This window comes from Bos indicus x Bos taurus, chromosome 5, assembly GCF_003369695.1.
Source record: "Bos indicus x Bos taurus breed Angus x Brahman F1 hybrid chromosome 5, Bos_hybrid_MaternalHap_v2.0, whole genome shotgun sequence".
Lineage (NCBI taxonomy): Eukaryota > Metazoa > Chordata > Mammalia > Artiodactyla > Bovidae > Bos > Bos indicus x Bos taurus.
Window position 1 is genome coordinate 18291517 of NC_040080.1, and position 16282 is coordinate 18307798.

Genomic DNA, 16282 nt, shown 5'->3' on the forward strand with positions numbered 1-16282 from the left:
CTGACTGACTGCAAGAGCACTACATGTACAGAAAAAAAGTTGATAAGTCAAACCTAAGATGAGTAACTTGGCTCATTGAAGTACAGCATACCATTAAGAAAATAAAAATATAAGACCAAGAATTAAACACACAAAAATCATAATAAATACTTTTGCCAAAAGTCATCATTATGGTAATTTGCACCATTGTATTTGTAATAGTCAAGAACTGGAAATAACTCAGATTTATACTGTCAGTAGAATGGATCAGTACATGGCCATGTGATCATTCAAAGCGTACTCTACTGTAATAAAAAAAAATAAAGTGCTAAAATATACAACATCATGTGTGAATCCCAAACATAATTTTCAGTCTACAAACTTAGATAAAACGATGAAACATACTGCATCATTTTATATAAAGTTCAAACATTGATAAAACTCTCTATGTTAGTAGAAGTTAGGTAAGCGCTTTTCCCCATCGAGGAGGGAAGACACAGATACTGGGGATGACAGTGACTGTGGTGCTGGGGACATTCTCTTTGTTGCTCTGGGTTGGGGTTCATACTTAGGTCTATATTTACTGCTCCTATATTGTTTTCTATGATTTTATGTAAGCAACGATGCTGCTTAAAAATATATTATTCCCCTTCACACTTCCTGCCCTGATTTGAAAAATGAATGAACAATGAGAAGATCCATATTTCACCACAAAATCTCTGACTTTGAAGCCCGTTTAACCTCACTCTCTGCTCTTGGAGACATTTCACTCCAGGAGCATCCTGTATACCAGTAGCCCTTGTCCCTCTCTCTTACCTGAGCAGATCACAGAGGCTGTGTTGCCATGGGAACAGTCAGGCCCACCCAGGGCAGTCACAGGACAACTCCACAGGAAGGACTCTGCCCCTGAGCAGTGAAATCGGGCTGTTAGGATCTGATCACCTCCTTCCACCAAGTGTGGTCCTCCAGGGGTGGAGATGGCAACTCCACAGCCGAGCTGATGACAGACAACATTGGCATTGGCCAGACTCCAGTGGGAGGCACAGAGCACTCTCCATCGTCCAGAAATGTTCATCTCCACCTGCCCCTCACACTGAGAGGAGCCATTTGTCATGAGCCGGACTTCTGAGTATGCTGGTAGAAGAAGAAGTTTCAGCAAAATTACATGACTTTCTCACCTGACCAGGGTGTTCACAGAGGTGAAAGGCCTGATCTGCATCTCACCTGAACAGACAACCTGAGCAGATCCACTGTGGTGACAGGTGCCCCCTGGACAGGGCACTCTGAGGCAGACCCAGAGCTCAGGCTCCTCCCCCTCACACCTGAACTCTTCAGCCCAGACCCAGGCACTGGACTCTCTGAAGAGCTCATGTCCCTGGACAGACACAGCCTTGCCACACCCCAGCTCTGCACAGATGACCTGGGCAGTGGGGAGTGTGAAATTCCCATCAGACACTGGGATCCAGGCTTCTCCAGAATACACTTCTACTCGCCCTGAGCAGGGTGCATCCCCTCCAGCCAGACGCACAAATCCTAAGAGGAAACAACAACAAGATCAGTGAGTGTTCATGGTACTGACTTGGCTACTGGAAACCACACGTCACAGGCAGTGGAGTGAAAGTTTTTCGTTTTAGGAGTGGAGCATGTAGAGAGTCTTTGACAGTTAGCGTCATAATTGAATTTTCATGAGCAGGTTTCTAAAGAGAAATCCAGGAGTATTACAAGGTCAGTTTGGAATGATTGAATCCCAAGAACATACACTTTGGGACTGGTTAAAAATGTGAATTCATTTCAATATTTGGCAAAACTAATACAATATTGTAAAGTTTAAAAATAAAATTTTTATAAAAAAATGTGAATTCCTTGGTCTAGGAGCCTGGAAACTACAGAGCCCAATTCAGATCATTGGAATGGCTGAATACTGGAAACACATCTTTTAGCATTGGTTGGAGAAGTGAATTTCTCATTTAGCAGCCTAGGACCTATATACAGGTCCAAGGACACTGTATAATATTCAGGCACTTAAACTTGAACATAGAGACATGCAGACCAGAAGCCACCCAAAGGGACATAGGCTATGAGATTAGAGACCTAGCATCTAGACAAGCTGACTTGTGGGGCTAATATTCTGACCAGTTTTCTCTCCCAGAAGCTAGTCCTCAAGTGACTTAGGTTAAGGAAAATCCTGAGGCTGGATTGATGAGGGCATAGCCAACCTGTAGATGGGCGATGGCTCCAGAGAAGAAATATGGACACTATCATTAATTCACATTTATGTGATCACATCTTGTCTTTCTGATACTTTTTGATGCCAAAAAATTCCATGAATTCCTTCAGTGACCTCAGTGGGAAGGAAAATGAGTTAAGAAAACTCAGAGAGTCATAGAGAGAGAGTCTCAGCCATCTCTCTTGAAATCCTAGGATTTGTCAAAGAATCTGGGGGAGAGTGTGCTCTCAGTGGGAGTTCACCAGACAGCTGAGTTTCCACATCGTCTCCTATTAAAGGTTTTTCTTCTCAAACAGGACTCATAGAAAATGCTAAGGGCTGATAAGAATTTATTTTAATACTATCATTGTAAAATTCTAACCATAGAAATATATGCATTCTTCTCAAGCACACATGGAATAGTCTCCAGGCTAGGTTACAAATAAGCCTTAACACATTCAAAAATATTAAAATAATTCCAAGTATCTTACATGACCATAATAGAATGGAACTAAAATTCAATAATGATCACAAAACAGGAATTCATGAATATATAAAAATTAAAACACACATTCATATTTTAACATTGTTTTCCTATTTCTATAAAGAATGCTATTTAGATAGGAATTGCATTAAATCTATAGATCACTTTGAGAAGTACAGGCATTTTAACAATACTAATTCTTTCAGGCCAGAAACACAGAATGACTTTCCATTGATGATATTATCTTTAATTTCTTTCATGAATGTTTTACAATTCTAAAAGAAGATGGCATATTGCCATAAAAAAGGAAGAAGAAGGAGAAGGAGGAGGAAATGAGCAAACAAGCCATAATTTGGAGAGTTCCAAGTTGAAAAAGCCTCAGTATGGATAAATATGCAAATATTTGTGGGAAACACTCCTTGAATAGGTTGTTAGCATACTACATCACCCCTTGCTCCTCCCATCTACCACCTAAACTGTTATCCTTTCTCACTTCTCCCACTTCAGACAAGCAAACACCATTTTAAAAGATACAGATGGATGGAAAAGAAAATCAGAAAGGATAGCTACTGCTGAAGAAGTAGGATGTAGCTGGGGCATATGGCAGGCAAGGTGGGATCAAGGAAGTTTTGAAAGTAAAGGAGGAAAACCAAAATAAAAGTTCATCATTTGGTCATCAAAGGAACACATTTTGAACTGAATGAAGATAACCCAATGAAAAAATTTTATTTAATTCATCAAGTACAATTCCCTGATTTCTGGGTGTGTTCTGATTATTTACTTCTGAAGATCTTCCTGGTAAAGGATTGCTTAGTGATGCCCAACATCCAACCAAAAAATTATTAGAATTTCCAAAAGAGAGAAACGTAACCCATAACACATTTTTTAAAAACAATCATTTAAAGCAGGTTCAGAAATTACAGAAATGATTGAATTGGCTGAAGAGCTCCTTAAACCCCTAATATCAATATGCTTAATGAACAGTAAAAATAAACAGGGAGGAAAACTAGGAAAAATAAACAAATGAGACTTCTGAAACTGAAAAATATAGTATTGGAATGAACAATCATCTGGATTAATTACACAAGAGACTAGACGTTGCAGAATAAAAGAACTGGGAAGTAAAACACAGTAGTAGAAACTATTTAAATTGAACCAAAGAGAGTAAAAAGGCAGAAAAATAAGAATGGAAACTCAATGGCATGTGGGATAATATCAAAATATATAAAATATGTGTATTTGGAGATTCAGAATAATGGATGTGCAGAAAAATATTAAGAAAAGATAAATGACATTTTCCCAAAGTTATTGAAAACTGTAAACCCATTGATCAAAAAAACTAAACAAACCCCAAATAAGATAATGAAACCATTCTCAGAAAACTTGACAATGTAATTACTGAAATTCAGTGGTAAACAAACAAACAAAAATATGTTAAGAGCAGCCAGGGAAGTTTGACACATTATATACAGGGAACAAAAGGATAAGTATTATTTACTGACATTTTGTTGAAGGCAATGAAAGTCAGATGACAATGTAATACATATTTAAAGTATTGGGATTGGGCATTTGTTACACTAAAATTGAATCAGCTATGAAAATACTTTTCAAAACTGAATGAAAATTAAAATGATTTCAAGTAAATGAGAGATGATAGAATTGGAGGCCACCAGACACACACTACACAAAACTGCCTCAGAAAGTTCTTCAAGCTAAAGGGAGATGACAGCAGATGAAAACATGGATCCTCTCAAAGCTATAGAGACTGTGGTAAATGTTGATCCTCTATTAGAAGATTTAAGGCAAAAATATTAGCAACAAACTATAAGATTCATAATAAATTTATAAATAGAATGTATGACAATGACAGCACCAAAGACAGGAACAGGAAAGTGGAAGAAAAGTATAGTGACTGACATTGCAAATTGTGACATAATATCATTTCAAGGTAAAATGTAATTGAAGATTAATAATTCAACATTGGGCTTTCCCGGTGGTTCAGTGGTGAAGACTCCACCTGACAATGCAGGAGATGTGGGTTCAATCCGTGGTCTAGGAAAATCCCACATACCACGGAGCCACTAAGCCTGTGCACCACAACTAGTGAGCCTGTACTCTAGAGCCCAGGGGCCACGACTACTGAAGCTTGTGCACCATAGAGTCTGTGCACTACAGCAAGAGAGGCCACTGCAATGAGAAACTCATGCCTGCAACTAAAGAGTAGCCTCTGATCTCCACAACTAGAGAAAAGCCCATGCAGCAATGAAGACCCAGCCAGCAAAAAATAAAAATTACTTCAAAAATTAATAAAATTAAACATTATAATCACCTAAAACTCTTATACAATTAATAAACCAATACAGTATTTAAATTAAAATGATAAAATATACTCGAAGATTAAAATAAGAACAAAGATATAAAATATAGCAGCAGCTGCTGCTGCTACTGCTGCAAAGTCACTTCAGTCATGTCCGACTCTGTGAGACCCCATAGACGGCAGCCCACCAGGCTCCCCTGTCCCTGGAATTCTCAAGGCAAGAACACTGGAGTGGGTTGCCATTTCCTTCTCCAATGTATAAAAGTGAAAAGTGAAAAGTGAAAGTGAAGTCGCTCAGTCGTGTCCGACTCTTAGCGACCCGATGGACTGCAGCCTAGCAGGCTCCTCCGTCCATGGGATTTTCCAGGCAAGAGTACTGGAGTGGGTTGCCATTGCCTTCTCTGACAAATAGCAGGCAAGTACACTTAAACCCAATTATATCAATAATTACATTAAATAAATAACTTAAGTACTCCAAATAAAAAACAAGATAATCAGACCACATAAAATAAGACAAAACAATATACTGTCTACAAACTTATATGTGTTTAAATATAAACATAGAAACATATTAAAGAGGTAAAAATTACATACCATGCAAACACAAATCAGAGAAAACTCTATATAATATCTAAATTAATATCATACAAAGTCAGACTATAAGACAGAGAATTCATTCAGAGAAAAAGAAACATTTTATGATAATAAAATACAAAAGAAATTATATAGTATTGAAACTGGTGGGTTAAAAATAAAGTGATGCTTAGAAGAAAATTTAGAACCTTGATGCTTCTTTGATGATTACATTAGAATAAAAATAGAAACAGAAGAAAATGATCCAAGACTCCACCTTAAGAATCTACAAAAGCAACCACAATCATAACTGAAAAAGAGGAATGAAAACTGAGCATAGAAATCAATTAAGAAGAAAGCAAATACACGATCAAGAAAATCAATACAGTCCATTAGTGATTCTCTTAAAAAGAACATTAACACTGATAATCTTCTAGCAAACCAATTAAGAAAAAAGAGGAACACATTAACAGCACCAGTAGCAAAAGGAGAAATATCATTGTAGATCTTCCCAACGTGTAAAGATATGAGATATGAACCAGTGTCACTAATTTGAAAATTTTTTGTAAAATGGGCCAAGTCCTTTAAAACACATTACTTGTGAAACACAACTCACCAAAATCTGATACAAAAAAAGAGAAAAATATGAGTAAACTTATTTGTTAAATAAACAGAATCCATATTATAAAAATTTTCCACTAAGAAAACTGCCAGCTACAAATGCTAGTACTTCCACAGAGCTGAGAAATGACTCCCACAACAGGATAAAGGAAGAGAAGGAGGGAAGGAATGAGGGCAGGAAGGAAGTGTAGCACAGAGGCTGTGGTGAATGTATGAATTGACCTGCATCTTTCCAACCCTCCCCTCCTGCAATCCTTGCATCTTCATCCCCTCACCATTTTGCACTTCAGTACTGTAGTCTCTGGTGGCTTAGAAGATAATCAAGACTCTGCCTCCAATGTGGGAAACCCAGGTTTGATCCCTGGGTGAGGAAGATCCCCTGGAGAAGGAAATGGCCACCCACTCCAGTATTTGTGCCTGGAGAATCCTATGGTCCATCGGGTCACAAAGAGTAGGACAGGACTGAAGGAACTTGGAACGCTTGCACCACAGTCCTTCACAATTTGTGTGTTCCCTCCCAGATCTTCCACCTGAACTCCATGAAATCTCATTTTTCCAAACAAGCTTCTCTACATTCTCCTCTGGTCTTTGTTTCCACTCTAGATTTCTCCTAAACACGGTACTTCACTTCCAGCAATCCACTACTGAAGCTGGAATTTCTCTTCCATACCTGACTGCTAAGGTTGAGCAGAAGAAACTCCAAGAGTTTTGATTAAGATAATCAAAACACATGCTATTCTAATCTTATTTCTGCTATATCACCACCATTTTGACTTATCTTCACATCATTAAAATATGTCTGAAAATACAGAAAGAACAGACCAGGAGGAGGAAACTAGTGACAAAAAGAGAAATAGAAGGAACCCAGAACCATTCATAAAAATGTGAGAGTCTAAGTTAGAGCAATGGTAGTCAGGGTGTACAAACCACAATCAGGGTTTAAATATTAGTTCAGTTCAGTTCAGTTGCTCAGTCGTGTCCGACTCCTTGTGAACCCATGAATCGCAGCACGCCAGGCCTCCCTGTCCATCACCAACTCCCGGAGTTCATTCAAACTCATGTCCATCGAGTCGGTCATGCCATCCAGCCATCTCATCCTCTGTCATCCCCTTCTCCTCCTGCTCCCAATCCCTCCCAGCATCAGAGTCTTTTCCAATGAGTCAACTCTTCACATGAGGTGGCCAAAGTATTGGAGTTTCAGCTTTAGCATCAGTCCTTCCAATGAACACCCAGGACTGATCTCCTTCAGAATGGACTGGTTGGATCTCCAAGGGACTCTCAAGAGTCTTCTCTAACACCACAGTTCAAAAGCATCAATTCTTTGGTGCTCAGCTTTCTTCACAGTCCAACTCTCGCATCCATACATAACCACTGGAAAACCATAGCCTTAACTAGACAGACCTTTGTTAAATATCAGAGCACTTCCAATTCTCTACTTCTAAGTATATCTTAACTGGAATTAATAACAAGACATCAGTTTTCTTAGGATAACATTGGGAGTTCTAATTTAACACTAAGTTTGAACATCACACACTCTATTTTCACTCAGATGCTGATTTATCAAAATATGTTAGTGACACCTGTAGTATTTCCACAAATTTATCTTCAGTTGGAACCATGATTATGACATTGTGACAATGAGGAAGGTTGCTTGAGATGCCAGAAAACAGGTTTGTTTAAAACAAAAGTTTCTAACTAAAATTCAAATTCACCTTGAAAATAATTATTTTTAATGAGAATGATAAAGAGAATGGAAGAAAACATTTTGAAGAGATGAATAGATTTATGACATAAGTGCTGTAGTGGTTTCACAAATGCATACTTATCAAGCAGTTTTGTATGTCAGACATACCTCAATAAAGTACTTTTTAAAAAGGAAAAGAATTGTTTCCTTAAGGGCATCAACTAGAATCATCAAAAATCTGCTGAAGGTGAGATTAGAAAAGATCACTTTTCCAATGATCTTCCTGTACATAAATACCCAACAGCTAATTGGCTGTGGCTGTTAAGGACCTACTGCAGATGTCTTCAGGGCTCCCCTGTCCCACCATCCCATTAGATGGGGTGGTACTATCCTAAGACCAGCCTTCTACCTTAGGGAATTCACTGTGAAAACTGACAATATCTTCCTCCAGTCCAGTTGTTCTGATGTGATTAATAACCTGGACATCCAATCTGCAATTGTGATAACAACTAGAAGCATCTCTGCCAAATACTGTGAGCACCCATTCACGCCCTGGTTTCACTTCTTTCCTGCATCCACCTTGGCATAGGTCAAACACACTTAGATAGCACTGAGTACTTCTTAGGAGTCACATCAGGTCCTCTTAGCTTCAATTCAGTTCAGTTCAGTTCCTCATTCATGTCTGACTCTTTGCAACACCATGGACTGCAGCATGCCAGGTTTCCCTGTCCACCACCAACTCCTGGGGTTTACTCTATTTCATGTCCATTCAGTCGGTGATGCCATCCAACCACCTCATCCTCTGTCATCCCTTTATCCTCCCACCTTCAATCTTTCCCAGCATCAGGGTCTTTTCCAATGAGTCGGTTCTTCGCATGAGGTGGCCAAAGTACTGGAGGTTCAGCTTCAGCATCAGTCCTTCCAATGAACACCCAGGGCTGGTTTCCTTTAGGATGGACTGGTTGGATCTCCTTGCAGTCCAAGGGACTCTCAAGAGTCTTCTCCAACACCACAGTTCAAAAGCATCAATTCTTCAGTGCTCAGCTTTCTTTATAGTCCAACTCTCACATCTATATAGGACTACTGGAAAAACCATAGCTTTGACTAGACCAGTCTTTTTTGGCAAAGAAATGTCTCTGCTTTTTAATATGCTGTCTAGGTTGGTCATAGCTTTTCTTACAAGGATCAAGCGTCTTTTAATTTCATGGCTGCAGTCACCATCTGCAGTAATTTTGGAGCCAAAAAAAAAAAGTCTTTCACCATTTCCACTGTTTCCCCATTTGCCAGGAAGTGATGGGACCAGATGCTATGATCTTAGTTTCTGAATGTTGAGTTTTAAGCCAACTTTTTCACTCTCCTCTTTCACTATCATCAAGAGGGTCTTTAGTTCTTTGCTTTCGGCCATAAGTGTGATGTAATCTGCATCTAAGGTTATTGATATTTCTCCTGACAATCTTGATTCCAACTTGTGCTTCATCCAGTCCAACATTTCCCATGATGTACTCTGCATATAAGTTAAATAAGCAGGGTGACAATATACAGCCTTGACGTACTCCTTCCCCAATTTGGAACCAGTCTTTTGTTCCATGTCCAGTTCTAGCTGTTGCTTCTTGACCTACATACAGATTTCTCAGGATGCAGGTCAGATGGTCTGGTATTCCCATCTCTTGAAGAATTTTCCAGTTTGTTGTGATCCACACAGTTAAAGGCTTTGTCATAGTCAGTAAAGTAGAAGTAGATGTTTTTCCTGAACTGTCTTGCATTTTCAGTGATCAAACAGATGTTGGCAATTTGACCTCTGGTTCCTGTTTTTTCTAAATCCAGCTTGAACATCTGGAAGTTCACAGTGCATGGGCCACAGCCTTGTCTAACTCAATGAAACTATGAGCAATGCCATGTAGGGCCACCCAAGACAGACGGGTCTTAGTGGACAGTTCTGACAAGATGTGGTCCACTGGAGAAGGAAAGGCAAACCACTTCAGTATTCTTGCCTTGAGAACCCCATGAACTCTTAGCTTCACTGCCTCTTATATGTGGTGCGCTTCAGCTACTGTGTAGTAAACTAAAAGACTTGATTTTCCTGCTCCCTCAACATCCCTGCAAATGTGGTGTGAGCTCCCCACTCAATTCATCAGGTACACCATTGTGATGAGATTTTCCCTGCCACAAGTCCCACTTCTGGCCTCCTCTGACTGTGACCTAGGGACATTTAAATGCACCACTGAATTCTCTCACAGCTTTTCCTTGTGTAACTGCACCATGACTTCGGGTATGGTGACTTGTCCATGGGTCTTCACATGCCCTTTTGGGGTCACCATTGCTTGGTTGAGCCTGTTCTATTGGCACATCACCCACATATCAACCTGATGGAGTATGGTGACTCTGACTTTTAGGACCAATGAGGATAATAAACCTTGTTGCCTACAACTCTCCTATGACACCACCCTCCCATCAATGTAGCCACACCCTACTGACCATTATGTCAAAGAATACAGAACAATTACCATGCTGAGACTGTGTCACAGAGGTCAAATCCAGAAGCTAAATCTGTATGAAACTTTTGACATCACCTCTGCCTCCTGTCAGAGAAGGCGATGGCACCCCACTCCAGTACTCTGGCCTGGAAAATCCCACGGACGGAGGAGCCTGGTGGGCTGCAGTCCATGAGGTCTCGAAGAGTCGGACACGACTGAGTGACTTCACTTTCACTTTTCATTTTCATGCATTGGAGAAGAAAATGGCACCCCCTCCAGTACTCTAGCCTCGAAAATCCCATGGACGGAGGAGCCTGGTGGGCTGCAGTCCATGAGGTCGCGAAGAGTTGGACACGGCTCAGCGACTTCACTTTCACTTTTCACTTTCATGCATTGGAGAAGGAAATGGCAACCCCCTTCAGTGTTCTTGCCTGGAGAATCCCAGGGGTGGTGGAGCCTGGTGGGCTGCCGTCTGTGGGGTCGCACAGAGTCGGACACGACTGAAGCAACTTAGCTGCCTCCTGTGACACATCACAAAGACCCTTCACCCAAGTATCTTCTAAAGACTGTATCCATAATCTCAAATATGGTAATAAGACAGAGGCTTTTCCTGCTAGAGATCCCCACACAAACCAGACAGGACTTACCTGAGCAGACTACTCCAGCATCCTCGTCGTGCGAATAGCTAGCATTACGATAGTCTTTAATATTAGAATGCCTACAGTCACTGACAGTTGACTCTACCCCTTCACATGAAGTATACGAAAGCCAAATGGGGCCAAGTCCTGGTCCAAAATAAGCCCCTCCAGGAAAACCAATGGCAGCTCCACACCCCAGCTGTCTGCACACTACAGATGCATCCTTCAAGGTCCATTCCAGATCATCCACTGTGCCCCATTCTCCTTGGTGCTTCACTTCCACTCTCCCCTCACAGCGGTGGGCTCCATCCTTCAGCCTCAGCTCCAGTACTGCAAAAGAGACACGCGACAGGAAAGATTTTAGGAGACTTAGAGTGGTATAATATTTAAAACATTAGCTCTCTGAGGAGCAAAACAGTGCATGGGATTTAGTATTTCCTGACCTCTGTGGTATAAGCATTCCCAGCGTGGCTAACTCTAAGCCCCCAATGTGCCATCACTGAATACAGAGCAGGAAGGGAGACACCAGGTATTTTTCAGGAGCCTGTAGAGCCAGCTCCAGGGACACCATCGAGGACAGGTCTTCAGAGACTCTGGATGCTGCCCTCCCTGTAGATGTGCCCAAGGCTACTAGGGCCCAGCTTCTCCATCTCAGTTGCAGCTCATGGCCCGGGATCCAGGGAGGAATCCTCCCTCTCCTTCCCTGTGTATAGGAAGTATCTAATCCAGCTCAGGAACAGAGGACTGGGGCAACAGGCTCTAAAATGTCCTGGTTATTCCTGCCATCTGGTGTTCATGTCTTTGTGTAATTCCACACTCCAATATACCTGTAACACGCATCTAACAAATGGAATTTGATGAAAGTGATCAGATGTCACTTTAGCAATTAAGTCATAAGATGAATCTGGTTTCTGCACATAAAAAGAAGTTCATTAGTAGGAACATCATAGATGGAGACATTCCCAGTGTTCAGTTCAGTTCAGTCACTCAGTCATGTCTGATTCTTTGAGACCCCATGGAGTATAGTACGCCAGGCCTCCCTGTCCATCACCAACTCCCAAAGTTTACTCAGACTCATATCCATTCAGTCAGTGATGCCATGCAAGCATCTCATCCTCTGTCGTCCCCTTCTCCTACCACCTTCAATCTTTCCCAGCATCAGAAGATTATTTAGGAAAAAAAAAAAAAAAAGAACTAACCAGATATTTTGTGATTCTCTGATAACTCAGTTGGTAAAGAATCCATCTGCAATGAAGGAGACTCCGGTTCAATTCCTGCATCAGGAATATCTGCTGGAGAAGGAATAGGCTACCCACCCCAGTCTTCTCTTGTGGCTCAGCTGGTAAAGAATCAGTCTGCAATGCTGGAGACCTGGGTTTGATCCTTGGGTTGGGAAGACCCCCTGGAGAAGAGAAAGACTACCCACTCCAGTAAGGCCTAGAGAATTCCATGGACTGTGTACCCATGGGGTCACAAAGAGTCAAACATGACTGAGTGACTTTCACTTCTTCAATTCTTCAACCAGATATTTTGAAGCTGAATAATAAATGAATGGGCTTCCCAGGTGGCACTAGTGGTAAAGAACCTGTCTGCAAGTGCAGGAAATGTAAGAGACTTGGGTTTGATCCCTGGGTCCAGAAGATCCCCTGGAGGAGTGCATGGCAACCCACTTCAGTATTCTTGCCTGGAGAATCCTATGGACAGAGGAGCCTGGTGGGCTACAGTCCATAGGGTCACAAAGAGTCAGATATGACTGAGGCGACATAATATGCACAATACAACGAGTAAACTGAAGAATTCAACACAGAGATTCAACAACCGACTTGACCAAGGGAAATAAAAAGAAAAAGGAATCAATGTGTTAGAAGAAAGATTAGTTGAAAGCATCCAAATAGAGGAGCCAAAAGAGAATGAAAGGAATATAGAAAGCCAGTGGACACCATAAAGAGAAACAATGTATGGACTGGAGTCATAACAGAAGAAGTGAAGGAGAAAAGAATTAAGGGCTGAGGAGGACTTAGGAGGACTTCCCTGGTGGTGTAGTGGTTAAGAATCCACCTGTCAATGTAGGGGACATGGGTTCAATCCCTGGTCCAGGAAGATTCCACATGCCGCAGAGCAACTAAGCCAGTGTGCCACAGCTGCTGAAACGTGTGCACCTAGAGCCTGTGGTCTCCAGCAAGAGAAGCCACTGCAGTGAGAAGCCCATGCACTGCAGCGAGGAGTAGCCCCTGCTTACCACAGCTAGAGAAAGCCCACATGCAGCAAGGAGACCTAGCACAGCCAAAAATAAATAATTAGAAAGAAAGACAAGCTGCGAATTTCCAAACCTGGGGAAAGATCTGGACACCTAAGTTCACGAAGCTAATAAGTCACCCCAAAATTTCAACCCAAAACAACCATCTCCAAGACTCACAGAGTAAACTGTTCAAATGCAAAGAGAAAGAGAGAATTCTAAAAGTCTAAAGAGAAGAAAAAAATTCTGTCACCCAAGAGAACTCCCATAAGGAGATCAGCGGATTTGTCCAAAGAAACCTTGCAGACCACAACAGAACAACTGGTAACATACTCCACCCTCACTCAGTGGAAAGCAGCCCCCAGGGAGGGACAAGAGAGGGCACGAGAGAAAGTGCTCCCTACAGAGTCACAGCAGATCCTGGGAGGGGAAAGGACCATCCCAGGCCCCCAGCACATCAGGAAATGAGTCACGGGGACTGGGGCAGGGACTTGGGAACTTATACACATGGGGCTGCACATCAACTGATCTTTACAAACAGATGGACAAGTTCATTGGAAGGACTGATGTGGAAGCTGAAACTCCAATACTTTGGCCACCTGATGTGAAGAGCTGACACATCTGAAAAGACTCTGAAGCTGGGAAAGAGAGAAGGTGGGAGGAGAAGGGGACAACAGACGATGAGATGGTTGGATGGCATCACTGACTCAATGGACATGAGTTTGGGTAGACTCTGGGAGTTGGTGGTGGACAGGAAGGCCTGGCATGCTGCGGTCCATGGGATCGCAAAGAGTCAGACATCAGTGAGCAACTGAACTGAACTGAACTGAACAGACAAGAGGTCCCCTCTCCTGGATGCAGGCTTCTCTGCTCCCTAATGGACACCTGGTGGGAACAGGTAAGACCAGCAGGCAGAGCCTCTCACAGAGCCCAGTGCTTGACAGACATGGCAACAAGCAGAGGGGAGCCCGAGAGATGGGGGAGAGGAGCCAGAGAGAGGCCGGTGGGTGTATGATTATCTCTGATCCAGTTACATGCAGCGGCCATGACAACCAGCCCTGTGGACACCCCGTGTGCTTTACAGACCAACGGACTCACTCCCTGCTCAGCAACTCTGTTCCTCTCACACAGGCAGGTTCCACCTCCCCTCACACACACACACACACACACACACACACAGGCTCACACAGCCTCACACACCCTCCCACACTCCTCACACACTCCTCACTCACCCACATATACTCCTCACACAACTTAATACATCATTTGCACACTCCTCACACACTCCACAAACACATACACTCTTCATACCCACATACACCCTCATACATACACACGCTCACACACTCACACACACATACTCTTCATACCCTCACATACACACACCCTTACACACTCCTCACCTACACACATACACACACATAACACACACATAATCACAGAGCCTGCAGGAGCGAAGACACAGGAAACACAGGGACCCAGGGGCAGTGCTCACACACCAGGCACGTGGAGCGTGTGGGAACAGCCCAGAGTCCCAGCTGAGGTCAGTCACTGGAACTTCCATACACTGGGAGCCACTGGGACTCCTAGAAGCTCCCTGAAAACAAGGGAGACCGTGGAGGGGACTCAGGCTGACCCAGCTTGGTCCAGACCAAACCTCACTGCTCTGTAAAATCTGCCACTATGACCAATGGACCCCCCATAGGAGATGGACCAGTATTCACATCAGCATGGTTCTTTTTTGGTCAAAAACACTGAGGCTCTGCTCCAGAACTCCAGACACCTTTCCCTTCACCAAGGCATGCACTGCCTGGTTTGGACCCAGGACAGAGGGGCAGCTCTTACCTTGACCACCCACCACGGTGCCGAGGAGGAGGACACAGAGTCCCCGCAGGGAGAGGTGTCTGCCCAGAGCCATCCTGACCCTATGTCCTCAAGGTCACAGTCCCAGATACAGGATCAGCCTGTGAGGAGGCATCAGAGTGCCGACCGGGGTCTATATAGACCACCCTTTACACCCTCTCCTCCTGAGAGCCAATAGCAACACATTTCACCATTTCAGGCACTATTGGAGGCTGCATCTGCCACTTTCTGAAGCTCAGACACCAATGAGCTTCTGAATCTTCAAAATGTCCTTATATGAGCAACACGGTCCTTTGAGCTCCTGCTTCCGTAGTCCTGAGAGCTGGGTCCCACCACTGGGACTGGGGTAGAAACGGTTCATCAAAAATCATGAGTGCCTTTCTCTCCCCTGATCACCCTGGTCAATATCTGCAGACTGTGAGATCTCACAGGGTCTGGGTGTGGGATCTGTTGACCCGTGGAGAATAACTTTTGTAGAATCGAGCATTGATCTTCCCCGGCACTGAGCTCAGGGTGAAAGCAGAGAATTACAAGAAGTCTCGAAATACAAGAGTATTTATCAGGTCAGTATAAAATGAGGACCAGGAGTACAGGAATTCACAGGTGACTGTGAAAGCATGAAGTGAGACCCATCAAGTTGGGAGGATGAGATTACAGGGTTTTCCGCCTTCTCAGAATGAACTGGAGACTTGGTCCTGAAGCAAGTGCCTGCATGCTCAGTCGTGTCTGACTCTTTGCAACCCATGGACTGTAGCTCGCCAGCCTCCTCTGTCCAATGGATTTCCCAGGCAAGAATACTGGAGGGGGTTGCCATTTCCTTCTAAAGGGATCTTTATGACTCAAGGATCAAATCTGCTTCTCCTGCATTGGCAAGTGGGTTCCCTATAGGGACATTCAGATGTGTTAAATAACTTTCCCTTTACTGCATTTCATTTTATGTGAAGTATCTCTTTCAGCTAGTCACTAAATGATGCTGATAGAAAGAAAGAGATTGCTATTAAAGGAAACAAAGAGAAAGTAGGAGTCCTCATTCAACTCTAGCCCACCAAAATAGGAGCAGGGATCTCTAGAAGAAAACATGGGGCTTCACTGATGGCTCAGTACAAAGGATCCGCGCACAAAGCAAGAGATGTGGATTCGATCCCTGTGTCAGGAAGATCCCCTGGAGAAGGAAATGGCAACCCACTTCAGTATTCTTGCCTGGAGA

The 16282-nt window shown here is 42.9% G+C and overlaps 1 protein-coding gene across 1 annotated transcript in view; it reads right to left on the reverse strand.

Moving 5' to 3' along the window:
• Positions 1-15130, reverse strand: part of LOC113893410 (antigen WC1.1-like) — a 35843-nt gene extending 20713 nt beyond the window's left edge. The window contains exons 1-4 of the mRNA XM_027543412.1: positions 15058-15130; positions 10986-11306; positions 1300-1512; positions 922-1113 (exon numbers count right to left, since the gene is read on the reverse strand). Coding sequence (XP_027399213.1) covers positions 922-1113; positions 1300-1512; positions 10986-11306; positions 15058-15130 — 799 coding nt within the window. The remainder of the gene's footprint in view (positions 1-921; positions 1114-1299; positions 1513-10985; positions 11307-15057) is intronic.
• Positions 15131-16282: the final 1152 nt, after the last annotated feature.